Source organism: Stegodyphus dumicola, chromosome 1 (assembly GCF_044657685.1).
Source record: "Stegodyphus dumicola isolate Sdum_Otavi_A_Nest chromosome 1, ASM4465768v1".
NCBI lineage: Eukaryota > Metazoa > Arthropoda > Arachnida > Araneae > Eresidae > Stegodyphus > Stegodyphus dumicola.
Window position 1 is genome coordinate 61,389,732 of NC_140768.1, and position 16,087 is coordinate 61,405,818.

Below are 16,087 nucleotides of genomic sequence, written 5' to 3' on the forward strand. Positions count from 1 at the left end.
ATCCGCGCTACTGATATGTAGATCCATAGCGCATTTTGCTATCTGTTAAAATCGATTAAAAAATTCGATTTCAGCTTGTGATTTAAAATTTAGAATAAATTTAAGGAAAATTTATTGAATCCTTATACTATACCATAACAAAAATTTGAGTTGTTTCCTTCAAACAAAAAAGGATAAAAACGATTTAATTTTTCATTTAATTCTACATTGCCTCACACGACAGAAGAAAATTGGAATTATTTCGCAAATTAGTAGAAGGTCAGTTAACGTTGTAATCCAAACGGGAGTTAACTTTTCCCATTTTGTAAGCATGTAATACTTTTATTCGTTTTTGCCCTAATAATTAAACTTAACAGAAACTTTTGCAACTTGATTTTTTCATTCCAGGCAGAACACAAGTCTTTTCTGTGTTATCTCGTGTTTTTTTGGAAGGATTTTTTGACTAAAAGCATCGACTTGATCTACGTTTAGCTCTAGTTTCGTTACATTTACATGTGTTTAAATAGAGATAAAAGTTCTTTCTTCTCGCAAGTTTTTTTTTTTTTTTTTTTTTTTGTCTGGGATTTGGAAAGTTCTTCATTTGCATTTTTTGCTGTTTCAGAGATAACGAAGTTTTAATCTCGTTTAACCTTTCTTCTATACAACAGCGCTAATGCGTAGGAGAACTGTAAAACAAAGGTTGATCATTCAACTGCTGAGGTTAGATAAGCGTAAATTTTTCTATATGCCGTTAAGAAAGTTATGGAATACAAGGAAGCTATTTTCTTCAGCGACCTGTAACACAACTCAATCCCATAGATAAAAACGCAATGAATTTTTATATCCCAAAATTTCTTTTTTTTTTTTTTAAAAAAACCAGACTGTTTTTCAGAATTTTAAAAATCTTATGTCGTCCTCTTCATAATATCTTAGCTGTGATCAGAAAATGAAAAATCAATAGTTTATGATTTGCTAGAAAAGATTTATTTATTAACAGCAATGCTGTTCATACGCGCTTAGTTAGATAAATGAAGATTCAGGTTCATTCCAATCATCTGCTAGTTTTACGCTAATTTGTAGAATTTCTTCAAGTTGTAAGGTTTATCTTAAGCTTTTAATAGTTAATTTTTAGTTAAAGCCACTTTCCTGTCGCTTCTAATCTCAGCTTACAAATTTCCTGCCAGAACGTGTTTTTAGAATCGTGGTTAAATGCAAATGAAGGAAGAGCAAGTATTTGAAGTTGAAGTTCTACTGACTTCGTTAGAGGGTCAGAGATTCTGACCTGCGCTCGTTCGCCTTTTGGTAAGCTATTTCTACGCTCGGCCGTACTTTAGGCCCTTGATAGCTTCACCGTTTAGTTAGAGTTTAAGGGGCCAACTCTTGTAGAATTTTGATACCTTCGGCTATATCGTTTTAGCTTAGTTAAGGTTATTTCTTCGTATTCTTGAGTTCAAGTCCAAGTAGAGGCTTTTCTGTACGTCCTGAGAGAAGACCAACTGTGAACTTTATTTTGAGCAATAATGGGTAATTAACCCTTTTTAAGTATCTGTCTCCTGAACTAAAGCGATTATTCGCTTACCATAGTTCTCAAGGTTCCGCACATTTAGCAGTTAATTCTAGGTTGGAACATTACAAAGTTTAAAAAGAACTAAATAATAAATATCATCAAATTTCTAGAGAAAATCCTTACAAAGTGAAATATTGTCTCCTAAGTTTGTTCCTCATCAATGTAATCGTGTAAACACAAGTTCATGTACATATTCACAATTTCACATGTTGATAGGTAACAGATCAGAGTTGAATACAGGCTGCAAAGCAATTCGAATTTCAGCTTTATCCAAGTAAGTTCAACAAAACTTCCTTATGCATTAATAAAAAGAAGATTTTAGAGTGAATGCCCTCCTTATTTAACAAGGTTCGATTTAAAAATAAATTCGCTAATGGTTACATTATCTATGTACGTTGTATGAACATAGATAATGTAACCGTTAACGCAGTATAACATTCCTCGATTATATGAAGAAACAGCTCTCATTCGAAATTTTCAATGAGCCGAAATATCCTTTAATTTAGAATTACCTTAAATTTTACAGAGAACGTTAGGCTAGGTGAGGTTAGTTGATTAATGCCAAAACTCGAGGGCTATCTGACTATGAGGAGAGATGCCTTCGTGAAGGACGTTTTGAAGAAAATATCCTCATATTCACTTTACACGTGAAGGAAACCACGCTTCCATATGCAGGCAGCGCGTTCGCTGAGATTTAATCTCATGTCGATCTACCAGTATTGGGTGACTTACCGCTCGGCAGCTGGCGAGCCAATTTAACAAAGAAGCAATTATCTTTAATTTATACAGTAAAAAGTTTTATGCGTTGCCAAGCTTCAAAACTGACATATCAAATGATAAATCCTAAAATAATACGATCGTATACTAGGGAAAAGAAACGATATTACACTGCACGTGCGAAAAGACAAAAATGTAGTGTACTATGTAGTTCGAGAATAGAGTTCTTTATAGAACTGAGAAGACAGGAAGCCTACTCAGAAGTTTAGAATCGATGACGATGCGTAGGGTCATCGATGCGTAGGCTGAGTTTTAAGTGGTGGAAAATACAGAAGATAAACTTTAGGAAAGATGATCTGCGAAGTTCTTATTACCATATTTTAAATCCACATGCACCTGTACAACTTCTCTCGCTGTGTTGTATCATTAACGAAGTTCAGGCTTTTTCATTTGCAACGGCTGATGTTGTATGCTTTAAATACAGTTTTATACTTAAACATCACATTCTCTCCCCCTCCATTAGACAGCTTTTCGTAAATATATAACATGTTATAAAACTGCCTTATTCCATAAGATATTTCATAATTCATAATTAATAAAGTCATAATGTTCTGCAATCATTGCACTTTAACGAATGCCGAGCAGTATTTTCGGTTTTCGCTTTCTTTCGAAAAAGCAAAAATTTTCTTTGAATTTTCTTTTGGTTGGAGAAAGTGGTAACCTAAAGATTTTCGGGAAAGCGAAATGGTGTAAAGAGAACTTTCATAATATTTACATTTGGAAGACAAAGCGTGAAAAGCGGTAATACAAAGCAACTCGAGGGATATCTTCTTAAGATCAGCAATGTCTTCGTGGAAGAATTTTCAGGAGACACTGGTATGTATTCACGTTACACAAAGGGGAAAACCACAAAATCTCCCAAGTAGACAGGCAAGTACGGCTGGATTTGAATCCAGCAGCTGTCGAGTGCATTGCCATAATTAAATGAACGAAACCAAATGAATAACCAATGTTCAGAGAGCTTGACCACTGGTGGGCTGGTCTTTCGCAGGGAACTGAGGTAGAAAATAGTCAGAATGTTTTGGATTCTTCTCTCTTTGTTTTCATATTTAAACTTCTCCTTTAGAATTTCTTTCTACATTTCTTTAACAATCTCTCTGTTCTCAAAATAGTACACTATTATTCTCATTGGTGTGACGGAAGGGAATGAGCTTTGTTGTTGTCGTTCCTTTAAATAGTACATTATACTGTATATCCAGGGCTTAAATTCAGCAGGAGGCCAAAATTAGACGAGGTAATTAATTTTGTTATTTAACTATTCGTCTTAATTTAATTTAATCTAACCAAAAGTGCTATTAGTCTCGAAACACGCTTTTGCGTTATTTCACTTTAAATGTCGTCTATGGCTTTTCGTTCGAATCAATTAGAGTTCCTTTTTCAAAATGTAAGATATTTATGTTTCAGATTTAATCCGTGTTATTCATTGGCAAACTAAGGTATTTAAAAAGTGCAGATGCAGTTCTTCCTACTTTTGCTTTGCTTTTTAGTCCAATTAATTTAAATAAAAGTGCATTTATTTCATGATATATCTAATTAAAAGCAGTAAATATTTCGATAGAATAACATTATATTTCACTTTTCAAATATGCAAATATGCAATAACGTTCCCATGTTAATCTGAATGCATATTCATCTAGTATCCTACAAAATGTTTCCCTATTCCGTCTGGGTATCTCTATTGATAATCTTTAATGATGAACCATCTTACACTTTAAAGGAACTCTTGTGGACGATCTTAAATATCTGAACCCTTTTAGACTTTTTCTTAAATTTTTACATTTTAATTTTATCTTCATAAATTTTTATTTGTATTTATTTTATTGTTTAATTACTTATTTCATTTTTTCTTGTTCGTCTTTTCAGATGGCCATCCACAGGGCTTCAGCGCTCCTAGGTTTAGAAATTAAGTTCTGACATTTGCTTAGATATTGTAAAGACTATTTAAAAAAAGGAAATATAATTTATTCTGCGACATAGCATGCTTCAAAATATTAATTCGTGGGTAGAGTAGACTTTAAGGTACCCCTTGTATTATGGCGAAGTTGTTGTTTGATTTATCGCCAAGTTGTTGTTTCATTTATGGTAGCCTGAGTAGTTGAATGTTATGGAAACCCTATCGTGACGTAATTGGGTGCATGATTCTGGGAAATTTTGAATCATGGGATGTTTTGTAAGCGTTTTTGTGGTGTGTGTTAAAAACGTTTAGATGGATTTGAATGGGTTTGTAGGAAGAAAGGCTCAGATGGTCACTATGTGAAGCGTTCGATCAGAATGGTTTGAAAAAAGTCATTTGAGTATGATTGATATTTTGATTTTTACGTGGCTCTGGGTGTACGAAGCGAACTCCAAAATCATGGTAAGTGAATATTTGCTTTTGGTAGTGCTTAAATGTATAACATGTTTTTCCTTTTTTATGTTATTTTATTGTTTGGTTTGAAATGTATTTTATTGAGATTATGTATTTTTTGTTTGCCTATATTGTAGACTTTGGTGCTCCTTTGACCTTTTTAAGTGAAAATATATCGATGTGTACATGGACAAATAAAGGGAGTACGCAATGCAAGTTTGTGCAATTCTGGGATTTTTTTTTAAGTGAAAATAGGTCGACGTGTACATGGATAAAGTCAGAGGAGTGCGCAATGCCATTTTTGTGCAAATCGGGAGGGGGGGTTGAAGTGAAAATAAGTCGATGTGTACATGGATACCGAGTTTGTGCAATTGTTTGTCTTGTTATGTTGGCTTTGTGTAGTGGCGATTTTTGGAAGCCAAAATAACAAGTTAAAGAATTGCACAAAATCGGTATGGTATCCATGTACCGCCAAAAATCGCCAAGTTTCGCCAAGGGGTACCCTAAACTATACTTTTACCTAATTCGTTTCTAAGCACAGTTGTTGAGTTAAACAATGAATAAATAAGACTATTTTATCCTTGTTGCTTGCTTCCATTGTATATAAAAGTATACAAAAACAAAATAAGAAAATTTTCTAGCTGAACAGTTGAACTGATAAGATTACTCCAGTAAACTTTCTACATTTATTGTAAATTTTGTAGCTGAACAGCTCACTGATAATATTACTACAGCAAACTTTCTCCATTTATTATCTTTTAGATTAATATAAGCAAAGATTTTTGAAGCAGTCCGCTGTGCCCGGATAGCTCAGTCGGTAGAGCGTTAGGCTTTTAACCTAACGGTCCAGGGTTCGAGTCCCTGTTCGGGCGGGTTTATGCCTTTTAGTGGTTAATAGCAACCCATGTTTTCGTATTATTTGAAACTAATTTAGTTTCATTTTCTGATTTAAACGATTTTTCTTGATGCTATTTCGTTAATATTATTTCTCATTTTTTTTTTCATACAATAGTTTTAAGTATAAATATTTTTAAATAAATTTAAACAAGAATATAGATATCTTTGCGAATGTAACTGTGGGAAATCTTTAAGTGTAATGAAGTTTATTAAATCCATTAATATTTCAATTAAATTAGTTCAAACACTGCAACAAATATTTAGATTTAAAAAGTGATGCTATAATATATAAAAGCGATATATTTCAAAGAATAATATTTCAGATCGGATTCTCGATGGATATTTTTCTGGAATGTTTTATAATCATAATCAGAGCTGTTTTTAAGGTGATGAATATTAGAATTTTAATTTTTTTGAAAAATTCATAAAATTTAAACTTATTTACACGGGGTAAAATATCTGAATAAATCTTATTAAATAAGGTATTATAAGTGATTAATTCCTGAAAAAAAAAATAACGGAATAGAAAGTAAGCTGAATTTTCAATTTTGTTTTCACAAGAGCATTTTGTCGATATTCGAATACAAGTAAGATATTTTATTGATCTCAGATTAAGAAAGGACGTTTTTCGTCAGCGTAAGAAAGAGAACATTTAGAAAGTTATTTTATTTGTACCTCTTAATGGCATTTTAAAACAAGGAAGTATTATGCATCACAAGTCTGAGAAATAACGTTCCTTGTAACTTATAATGATCACAATGGCAGACATTTTAAACGTACTTTTTCTGTTCACTATCATCCATGTCCAAAATTAAACGAATGCGGATGTTATTTAAATTTAGCTTTACGTTTGAAATTTTACTTTAAGTTTCCATCCATAAATGCTGGCAGACCTGTAAGCACCAGGAGTGCCTTTTATTCATTTATTAAATTTAAAATAAAGGGTCTTTTACACTCTTCACATGTTTCTGTTTTACTTAATTAGCGATAAATCACATAATACCTACCAATAGGTTTGGTCACATTTCTAACAATATAAGGTCTGAAGAATTCTAACAGTTTTTCAGACCATACAGCCTGTAAGGTTACTTCTTGCTCTTTCACTATTTTGAATTCGAAACTCGTGTAAGTGTCATGCAGAATGCAGTTACAAACACATGCAGCTATTGCATTCATTCATATTCATATCATGCAGCTATTGCATTCAATCACATTGCATTCATTCATATCGAAAAACATCTAACATGCTTTTCTACGAGAGTATGCAGGCTACTTAGTATGCATAAATCTCAGTTTCAACCTACCTATATGCACATTTCTTTTTAAATGGATGTTTCAAATGCATATTTGCATATATTATGCAAATTTTATACATGATTTTTAATGCCACCGTAAAATATTTTACGTCCGAAATTTTTAAACAGTATTTTAGGAGTAATATTCTAACAGCCTGCACTTTGTAGGTAATGCTGGATAGACTCTGTTCTTTAGTAACATATATTTTAATAAATAAGTAATGCGAATTACATGCTCAGCTTATATATTTATATGAAATTTCTGTGAACATGCTTTCAGATTATTAAGAATTAAAAATTTCATTTTCTATTTTAGAAATAATTCGATTACAAATCCTGCTTAAGATTAGAGTAATTAACTTTAGAGTAATTTTGCAATGGCAAGCTTGTGCATGTTTAATCTGCTTCGCGATTAGAATTAAAATTTTTTGTTTCTTAAGTGAAATATACTGACTTCTACAACAGTATAAAAGAATTATAAATAAATTTGGGTTATGGAATGTGGCAAAACACACGAAGACTATCTGTCTAAGAAGAGAAAGGCGTTTTTAGATTAAGATTTAAGGGAAACTGGCTCGTATTCAAGTTACACGTGGACAAACCGCGAAAACCAACCGTGTATCCAACCCGTTCACCTGAGACTGAGCATGGGTCGAATTTCTAATGTTCAGTGAACTTAACAAGTCGGCCACTGCTGAGGCTAGAATTGTAAAAAGAAATAGACAGATATGTGAGTAAGTGAAGTAGATAAAAATGATTGGGCCTAATGTTCAGCACTATGCGTATTTTGTAGTATAGTAGAAGAATCATTTAAAAAGTTTTTATCCTTTTCAAACATTCCAGTACTTGATGAGATAATTATCGACCATTTGAGTGAATTATTCTTCAGTTTCAGAACATCGTTATGACAGCATCATTCATAAGATAGGTCTGAACAGAAGATAGGTCTGCACATTTCAGAACGTCGCTATGACAATATCTCAAATTGTAGCTTATTCTCCACCGTATTAACAGAATCAGAAATCAGTTTCTTCCATTTGTTGGAACTAAAAATGTTTTTTTTTTTTTTTTTTTTTTTTTTTTTTTTTTTAAATGAGAAGAAAATAATGTCTAAACTGCGGGAAGTTTAGTTTCGAAGGAGGTACTCCTGGAAACTGAACAAACAGACAGACAGATGCGGAGAGGTTCTAATAGTGCAGATGTTTTAGAAATATATTTAAAACAATTTACTAAAAATTTTCGATAACTGAAACATATAAGTTAATGTTAAATCATTGCTGTAACTTTTAGAGTGTAAAGCAATTATATTGCAATTTTATAAAATAAAAGAAATTAAAAAGAGTCTGAAAGCTTTCAGATTTTATATTAAGCCCAAAGGTTTTTTTTTTAACGTTTTGAGTGTTACTATAGGTATTTCTCACGCCTTCCTAGCATGTCTTCGTGGTGTGCTGGTCTGGACGCTGGGCGCGTATTCCAGAGATCCGTGGTTCGATTCCCGGCGAAGGCGTTGCTCATTTTTCATCTTGCCTGCTTCCAAAAAATACCTAACATCTCTACAACTTTTATTTATTAAATATCATGTTCTTCGCACTTAAATCATAAAATTCAATTCAACAACAATATCATAAAATATTTAAAAAGAGCATATCTTTAGAAATTTTGATACACATTCTCGATAATGGGGGGATAAAAATAGTTTTTTCCGTACAGTATTGCCAATGCAGATTCTTCGTTATTTAATTTCCTTAAATATAATGCAGGGCTCTAAAATTCGGTGGCAACTATTTGAAAAGTGAAACGCCGTTTTATAGTGGACGACGCAAAATGCCGAAACGAAATTAATAGTCCTTCTGGGCAAATTGTTCCTTTGGGTAAAAAAAAAAAAGAAATTAAATTGCTTTGTTTGCAACTTGAACATTACAAAACCATTTATATGCTATTAATTTCTATAATAAGAAAAATTCCCCTCTCTTTTGATGTTTAATTTAAAACCATTTTCAAAGTCAAAATGAAACTTTAAATATTTTTTCTCCTGCATTTCATTTCGAATGCTGCTAATCTCTCTAATGTACGAAATAATCACAGTTACTGTAATTACTACAGAAAACGATAATAATAATTTTTTTCTGATTAGCTAATTATAAGAATAAAGAAGGTAACTTTTTATACTTAATTACAGAGAATTATAGAGGTATATTATGTAAGCTAATTAGAGTACTTAAGATATTTTAAGGGGAAAGCTTTCGCATATAATTCTTAATCTTTTATTTTCCCAATAATGTTGACAGAAATTAGTCCCTTGCATTTGTTGGAACTAAAAATGATTTTAAAACAATTGTATTTGTTTATTTACAGTATCTTTAAAGCTTATTATACGTGTGCTATGAAAATGTTCATTAAATATGATCAATTATTTTAGACGTTTCAGTTGGTTCAGACCTATGGAAAGTAATAATTTTAATGAATTCTTTCTGTAATTTTACATAATGCTTTATGTAAAAATTGGAGAAATAATGCATATGTTTGTTTCGACCCGTGATTGTAAAAATTTGAAATAAATTAAGAAGCTAACAAAACAAATGCTATATCTTGCGTTTATAATGTTTTGGACTGAATTCGTAAAATATTCATGTTTGAAGGAAAAAAGTTTTAACAGTATATAGCTAATTAACGTTTAACTTCTTTCCAATGTTTACACATTCATTGTTTCTGAATATCTTCGAAATCAATTGTTGGAACACTGTTTCATGCTTTCGTTATATTTTTGAAAATTATCGCTTACATATCAGCATAGTTAGAAACAAGGTTTAAGGTTTAGGATTAGATTCTAATCAGAATTTGCTAATTCTGTCTAGTGAGGGGATGTTAAAAACAGCTGCATTTTTTTCACCATAAGCCTCTTGACGATAATTATACCCCAGTCAAAAGAATATTATGTTACCCCCCTCCCTCCAAAAAAGATTTGGTTTGTTTTAGTTTAGTTTCGTTTGTTATTAATATATTTATCATTCATTTAACTTATTTCATAATATTTTTGTGTATTTTCATTAAAAAATTTAACTACCCATCATTTATTGTTCTGTATATTATTATTTTATTTATTTTTTCTTGTTCGCCTATTCTGACAGTGTTTTAAAGGAGCTCCGACACTCCTAATTTTAGAAATTAGTCCCTGGCATAATTAGTTAGAATTTTTTTGAATCAAGAAACATATTAATATAATGCGTGTTAAGATTGGAATAATGTGTGTGTAGGAATTTACAAGGTACTCAGAAATGATGTGAAAGGTAATGCTTATGCGTTGCTATATGAATAATTATGTTCTTTTAACCCATAATTAGTCAAGCTAAATTTAATACCGACGCATGAAAAATGTTTGTATATATTCAATATAAATTGTTCTGATAAATAAAGTAACAATATTAATAATCGTAATAAGTATTTGATAATAGTCGCTTCAGAAAGCGATTTAAAATAACCAAAATCTAGAAACACTTAATGTATACGGCAAAAAAGTGACAGAAATCTTTTTCCAAGAAACAAAAGTACTTGCAAACTATTTTCCGAGATACGTCATTTAACTGAACAGATAGTAATAATAATTAAAATTAAGGAAAATAATAACTGCAGTACAATCCGTTGAAGAAGTAAATATAAAAATATTAAAAATTATTAGATAATCGGATTGAAATTAAAATTATTTATCAAATATTATTAGTTTTCGTGGATTGCGAAGGCTTTAAAGGAATTCAGTTCACCAAGTTAAAATTATATTTTCCGTTAATTTAAGATATAAGTTCTTGATTTCTTATTTTTTAATTTTGTAAATAAACCCGCACTATGTTATAAAGTTCTATGGATTCTGAAGTAGGGTTTTAAAGAAGTGAACAAAAATGTATGATAGACAGAAAATAATACGTAATTTGAACTCATAAAGAAAGCTGGCAATTTCACAACTAATGGAAAGCAGAAAACAATGAAAACAATGAAAAATATATTATTGCGATTATTTTTCATAGAACAATGTTCCTTATAATGAAAAAAGAAATATAATTTTAAAGATTTATCTATAACGGAAAGAAAACATCTCTTTCAGTTAACATTTGAATATTCTCTAATAGCCGTTTTTGCATTACCACCGCTTAGAGAAATGTTAAAAGAAATTTCTTGAGTCTCTCAAATTCAAATGAATTTTTAAAGTAATGCCCAATTATGGTGCTGAACTATTGGGTTAAATTTAATAGATTTTCTTGGAATCATTTTATATTCGCAAGTCGAATTTAGATAAAGTTATTGCGTTTTCAAATTCAGTGGAGCTTTTCGTAAAGTATTCTTAATCTTTTCTTAAATATTTTCCTAAAGTTTTCTTAATCTTAAATCCTACTTTTTCATTCTATTCAGTTCTGTTTTATTCAACACGTGGCATTACAGTTACTTCGTGTATTTAAATGACGCATTTGAGAGAAATGAAACAAAACATTTCCTTTTTGAAGGATAAAAAAGATCCGTTTGAAGGATAAAGCTATTTTCTCTCGAATTGCACAGAGTAATTCTCTAAGACCCAAACAGATTAATTTAAAATTAAATTTCACCAAGTCTTAAATCAGTATGCTTTTGTTAGTATGTAGATAAATTAGAAATACATTTTTAATAGATTTTTGTCTAGATTACATTTAGACAGATTTGGTTAGATACTACGAATCTTGAGGATGTATCGGCATCAGTAAAGATACACATAATTCGAAAACTTTAAATAAATTCTCAGACGTATTCAGAACGAGAAATTTGTGGATTTTAAACTTCGAGTCTGGAAATGTTAAAATGCTAGGCTGCAGTTCTGCTCGTATATGGAATTCAATTGTGTAAATAAATTTAGACATTCAGATTTCCCTAGAAAAATTCAAAAATAATATTCGCCTAGATTAGAAACAACGGCACAAGAAACACTGAGTTTCTTCTTTAACATAAAACTGACTGCGGCAATAAATATTTGAATGCTACTTTTGTGTAATGAAAGATTTCATTAACATCAGGCAGAAACAATGACAGAATATCATTAGAAGACATCTTTTGTCTGCTTAATAGCTCCTATTTATTTAATAACAATAAATATAATAATCATACCTTTCATTGTTAGTCCTGAATGTATACAATTCACACAATAGGCGGGATGGTGAAAATGTTTTAATGATTGCGATGTCCAATGTTTCAAATTACAGTACCTATAATCAGTGAAACTGCGTAATGAAGGTGGAATGAAATGTCTCTATGTACGAAGCTGATACAGTTTAATCTGGATTTTAAGATCAGGATAAAATTACATCATTCGATTTTTACGATTCTGTCATGCTAAGCTGACTAAAGTCATAATTGCGCATTTCGTTAAACGCGCTGATTTGTTAATGAAATAGGCGGAAGATAATAATTTTTGGTTTACAGAAATTTAATTATTCTAGACTTTTAGAAGACTTGATTAATTCGTTAATGTTCAAAATTAAGCGATAATTGCGAAAAAAATCTAACTATAAATACTGATTAAAATGCCAATTAATTCAATAATTTTCATTTTCATGAATTACATTCTAATAAACACAAAAACCTACTACGGGGCAAGCACTTGCAGTTCGTAAAAGGAAATATGTTCGAAGCCAGGCACATATCTTGATTAAAAGTAAATCACACGTTGAAAAGTGGTCAGATGTTGTTATTTATGTGTGGAAAACATAATTTAAAACTGGCAGGTGGTTGAGATTCGAGGCAGGTTAAACGCTACTGAACGTTTCCAGCAAGTTAAATTTCTTCAGAACGAGACTTGAAGAATCTGGAAACGCTTTTTGAGAAAGTTAATCGTCTTGCTGGTCAAAATCATGCGAGGAATTGAATCACCTGAGGACCTTTACTTCTCGTTGTTCAAATAAAGAAACCGGTACACACCTGTAGACAATTAACTCGTTCGGAACCTCTTAGCATCTATTGGTACAGAAATAGGCAGACCTACGCCTTAATGAACGCTTCACGAGCTGAATCGTTTTGCTAAAAGACCATTACATTATGCCCTGCTTATTACTATTTTTAAAGAACAGCTTTGAAGATACTGTTAGCTTTATCATAGATGAAGCCAAATGACTGAGCCTAAACACTTCACAAATGGGTCAAAATTCAGTTTGTTTAGTGATTCTGAATGTACTTTTATCTGAAGAAAACCCGAGTCACACAGTGTTCCATCGCATCTCGGTAGAAGTCCGAGTTTTTATGATGGTGGTTTACTTTTTTGGGAAGGAATCATGAGAAATGATAGAACGCAGGTTCGTAACTGTGACAGAAACTCTAGAACCATAATAATAGAACTCTAAAACCGTAATTTAACAGTTACACGTGGACATTCTTAATATCTAATATAACCGTTAACATTAATCTACGCTTTATTCATCAAATCTGTAAAAAATATATTGATCATTCGAATATGTTCCTTGAAGGATCGATTAAAGATGAAAATCGTCGTCTAATGGCTCTGGAAAAGAAACCAGGAAGAAAATTTGGAAAGTGATATCTCTTCAAAAGCGGATCATTAGATATTTTACTGAGATTTCTCGAGTATGATAGCGCCCTTAAATTTCATCCTTGAGCTAAGATCTATGTTCCAATAACTTTCAGAAATCAGTTCTGTTTGATAAAGAATCCTCTTCAGACGACAAATATTGCACTTCAAAATCATCTGCATTTCAAGGAATATCAACTCCAACAAATGTTTGCAAAAGCTTGTAACATCTGCGTCATATTCCAGGATACATCGTGGCTCTCATTCAGTTGACAGAAGAATTATCAGAAGATGCTTTTATTCAAGACACAATAAATAACTTCATGCATTGCTAATGTTTTATTTGCTAATGTAGATGGAAAGCGTTTCCATCTCTCTCGTTCTACCACGACACAAACTGAACTCCAAGGCGAGATTCAATGCCAGAAATATGAAGAACTTCAGGGGACGAGTAAGATGAAAAATTTACATTTGGCTACATTCGAGATATCATGAAAAAGGCAAAATATTTGATCCAATCCATAGAAAACCAAGCAAACTTCCCATTGTCAAACAAAAAATGCCTAAATTGTGCAAATGTTTTCAAAGAAAAAAATAAAATATATAATGTGAAAAAATTTTCAAATTCTGTAGTGAGTGCCAAAGATGTGGTAGATAGTTTATCATCTGAGATCCATAATGTCATAAACATTGAAAGGATAAGTGAAGAATTATATGATTTAAGTAAGAATAGGTTTATTGAAAATAAAGAAAATCAGAAACGAAACGATATTTGCCAGTGTCTACCAACTGAACAGAACAGGATGAAAATCTACCAACCAGAATGTTCAAGAAACATTCAAGACGTGTTAATTCTATGTTTAGATTCGCAAAAGGTTTGAAGTAAATTGTTTAGTAAGTGCTGAAATTAGTTTCTAACCGACATTTGATATACAGTTAAATGACGATGAATTATCTCGGTGCATTTGTCGTCCGCATGATAACGTTAAACAAAGCGCCGATGTGCTTTGTTAATGCTTTTGTTATCAGCATGAAGATTGTGCTTCCGTAGTGTCTAATGTATACAAAACAAATTTGAGAAATTCCGCAGAAAAAATGCATTTAAATGCTGTAGGCTTAAATCCTAACCTTATCAGTTACAAACCTTCGACAATAGATTTTCTGATGATGAGACAAATAAAATACGCAAATTAAAAGAATTCGCAATAAGAAATAAAAGGAACAACAGACATAAGAGAAGTGGAGCTAGATATACTAAAGTAATAATTTGGATTCGACTGATATTTGCTGGGTAATATAGAAGGGAGGCACTGGTTACGGACTTTAAAGATAGACTGTCTATAACGTTGATATAAGTGCATCAACAAAAGATCTTGAAACACCTGTAATAATACTTCGATTCTGCAGTCTCAAAACTACGTCATCACTAAATTGAGATTATTTCGATATTTTTCTGTAATCGGGGTATTTGTATGCACGCACACACACACACATACCGTACATACATGAACGCACACGTACATACATACATACATTTCTGAAATTTGTCTGATTAAAGAAAAGTACTGTAATTTCAACTTTGTCGGAGCACGATACTTTCCAGATCATAGCGAATTGTATACAAACATCCATCTAAATAAAAAAATGTGATGTCTTAGGATATTCTTTTTCAGTGTACGAGATCTACTTAGAACAAATAAAAAAAGACAGGGATTCAATGAAATCGTTATTATTATATTAAAGTGTACATATGATATCAGATTGCCATCTTTTCTCTTTTATTTTAAAAACTAAAACGTGTTTTGTATAAAAGAATTATTGATAATTTGGATTGATTGTTTTTGAATTACTAGATTAAGGCTGAAGATCCTCCAGTGGCCTTCGCAAAAAAACCGACGAAAAAACAGGTAGGCAAGTTTTATTTTTCTGCCTTTGATTTAATTTTGAAATCCTACATGTTTAAGTGAAAAATTTACTGTAATGTATGTCTTTTAATTTTCACATATTTGATTTTTTTATATGTGATGTATATTAGTTTGAGTATTTCCAGGTTTCTTACATAATCAAGAGCTGTAATGTTCATTTTTCTAAAAGAGTAATATGAATGCAAATTTATTATCCGGTGAAAAATCTTCAGTGTGTTTAGATTTGGAAACCTTTCTGTATTTTTAATAAACATATGTTTAATATTTATCAAGCGTTTGAATTTATGATATAATATCGTATTGTAATAAAACAGTCATTGCAGGGTATGAGTGGCCATCATGCTATCTGGCGAATGTTTAATAAAAACTTTAATTCCCATAACATTTTCCAGCTTCCTGCAATTTTGATGTCAGGGCTGCACAAAACTGCTGAGGGAGTTATAATGTCCTGAAATATTTTCATTATTATTGCTTAACTATACCTTATTACTAATATAAAATCCCAAATATATATAAATATAATGTATGTAATATAAATCCCAAATAGGTTTTTTATAAGAATAACATTGCAAGTTTGCTTCTTAGGGGTTTATTGGTGCTGCAAAACGCTGTTTATCGTGTAAATCTATCATGTGTGGCCAAGGTTTTACATAAAAGAATATTGAATGTTTTTAAAAATTGCTATGCTCTCTTAATTGCTGCGACGCTCTTGGCTACAAACCCCACGTTATTTTCCACGTGACACATAAACATTATTCAGGA

General features: G+C 31.4%; 2 protein-coding genes and 1 non-coding gene across 6 annotated transcripts in view; 2 read left to right on the plus strand and 1 right to left on the minus strand.

The window, feature by feature from the left end:
* The window catches only part of LOC118191029 (SAM and SH3 domain-containing protein 1-like), an 810,623-nt gene that overhangs the window by 84,869 nt on the left and 709,667 nt on the right, over positions 1–16,087 (minus strand). The window lies entirely within an intron of this gene.
* LOC146999103 (uncharacterized) overlaps positions 1–16,087 on the plus strand; it is a 101,181-nt gene that overhangs the window by 27,716 nt on the left and 57,378 nt on the right. For 2 of the 4 annotated variants that reach the window (XR_015040769.1, XM_085815414.1), the window contains exons 1-2: positions 4,549–4,679; positions 15,254–15,307. Coding sequence is in view for 1 of the 4 variants with exons in the window: in XM_085815414.1 (XP_085671540.1) it covers positions 4,620–4,679; positions 15,254–15,307 (114 nt within the window). In the remaining 3 variants the exon portion in view is untranslated. Of the gene's footprint in view, positions 1–4,548; positions 4,680–15,253; positions 15,308–16,087 lie in introns of those variants that run through there. The other 2 variants (XR_015040767.1, XR_015040768.1) reach the window with 1 other exon arrangement.
* On the plus strand, positions 5,470–5,542 carry TRNAK-UUU (transfer RNA lysine (anticodon UUU)). The gene has a single exon. It is a non-coding gene; the product is annotated as a tRNA-Lys (tRNA).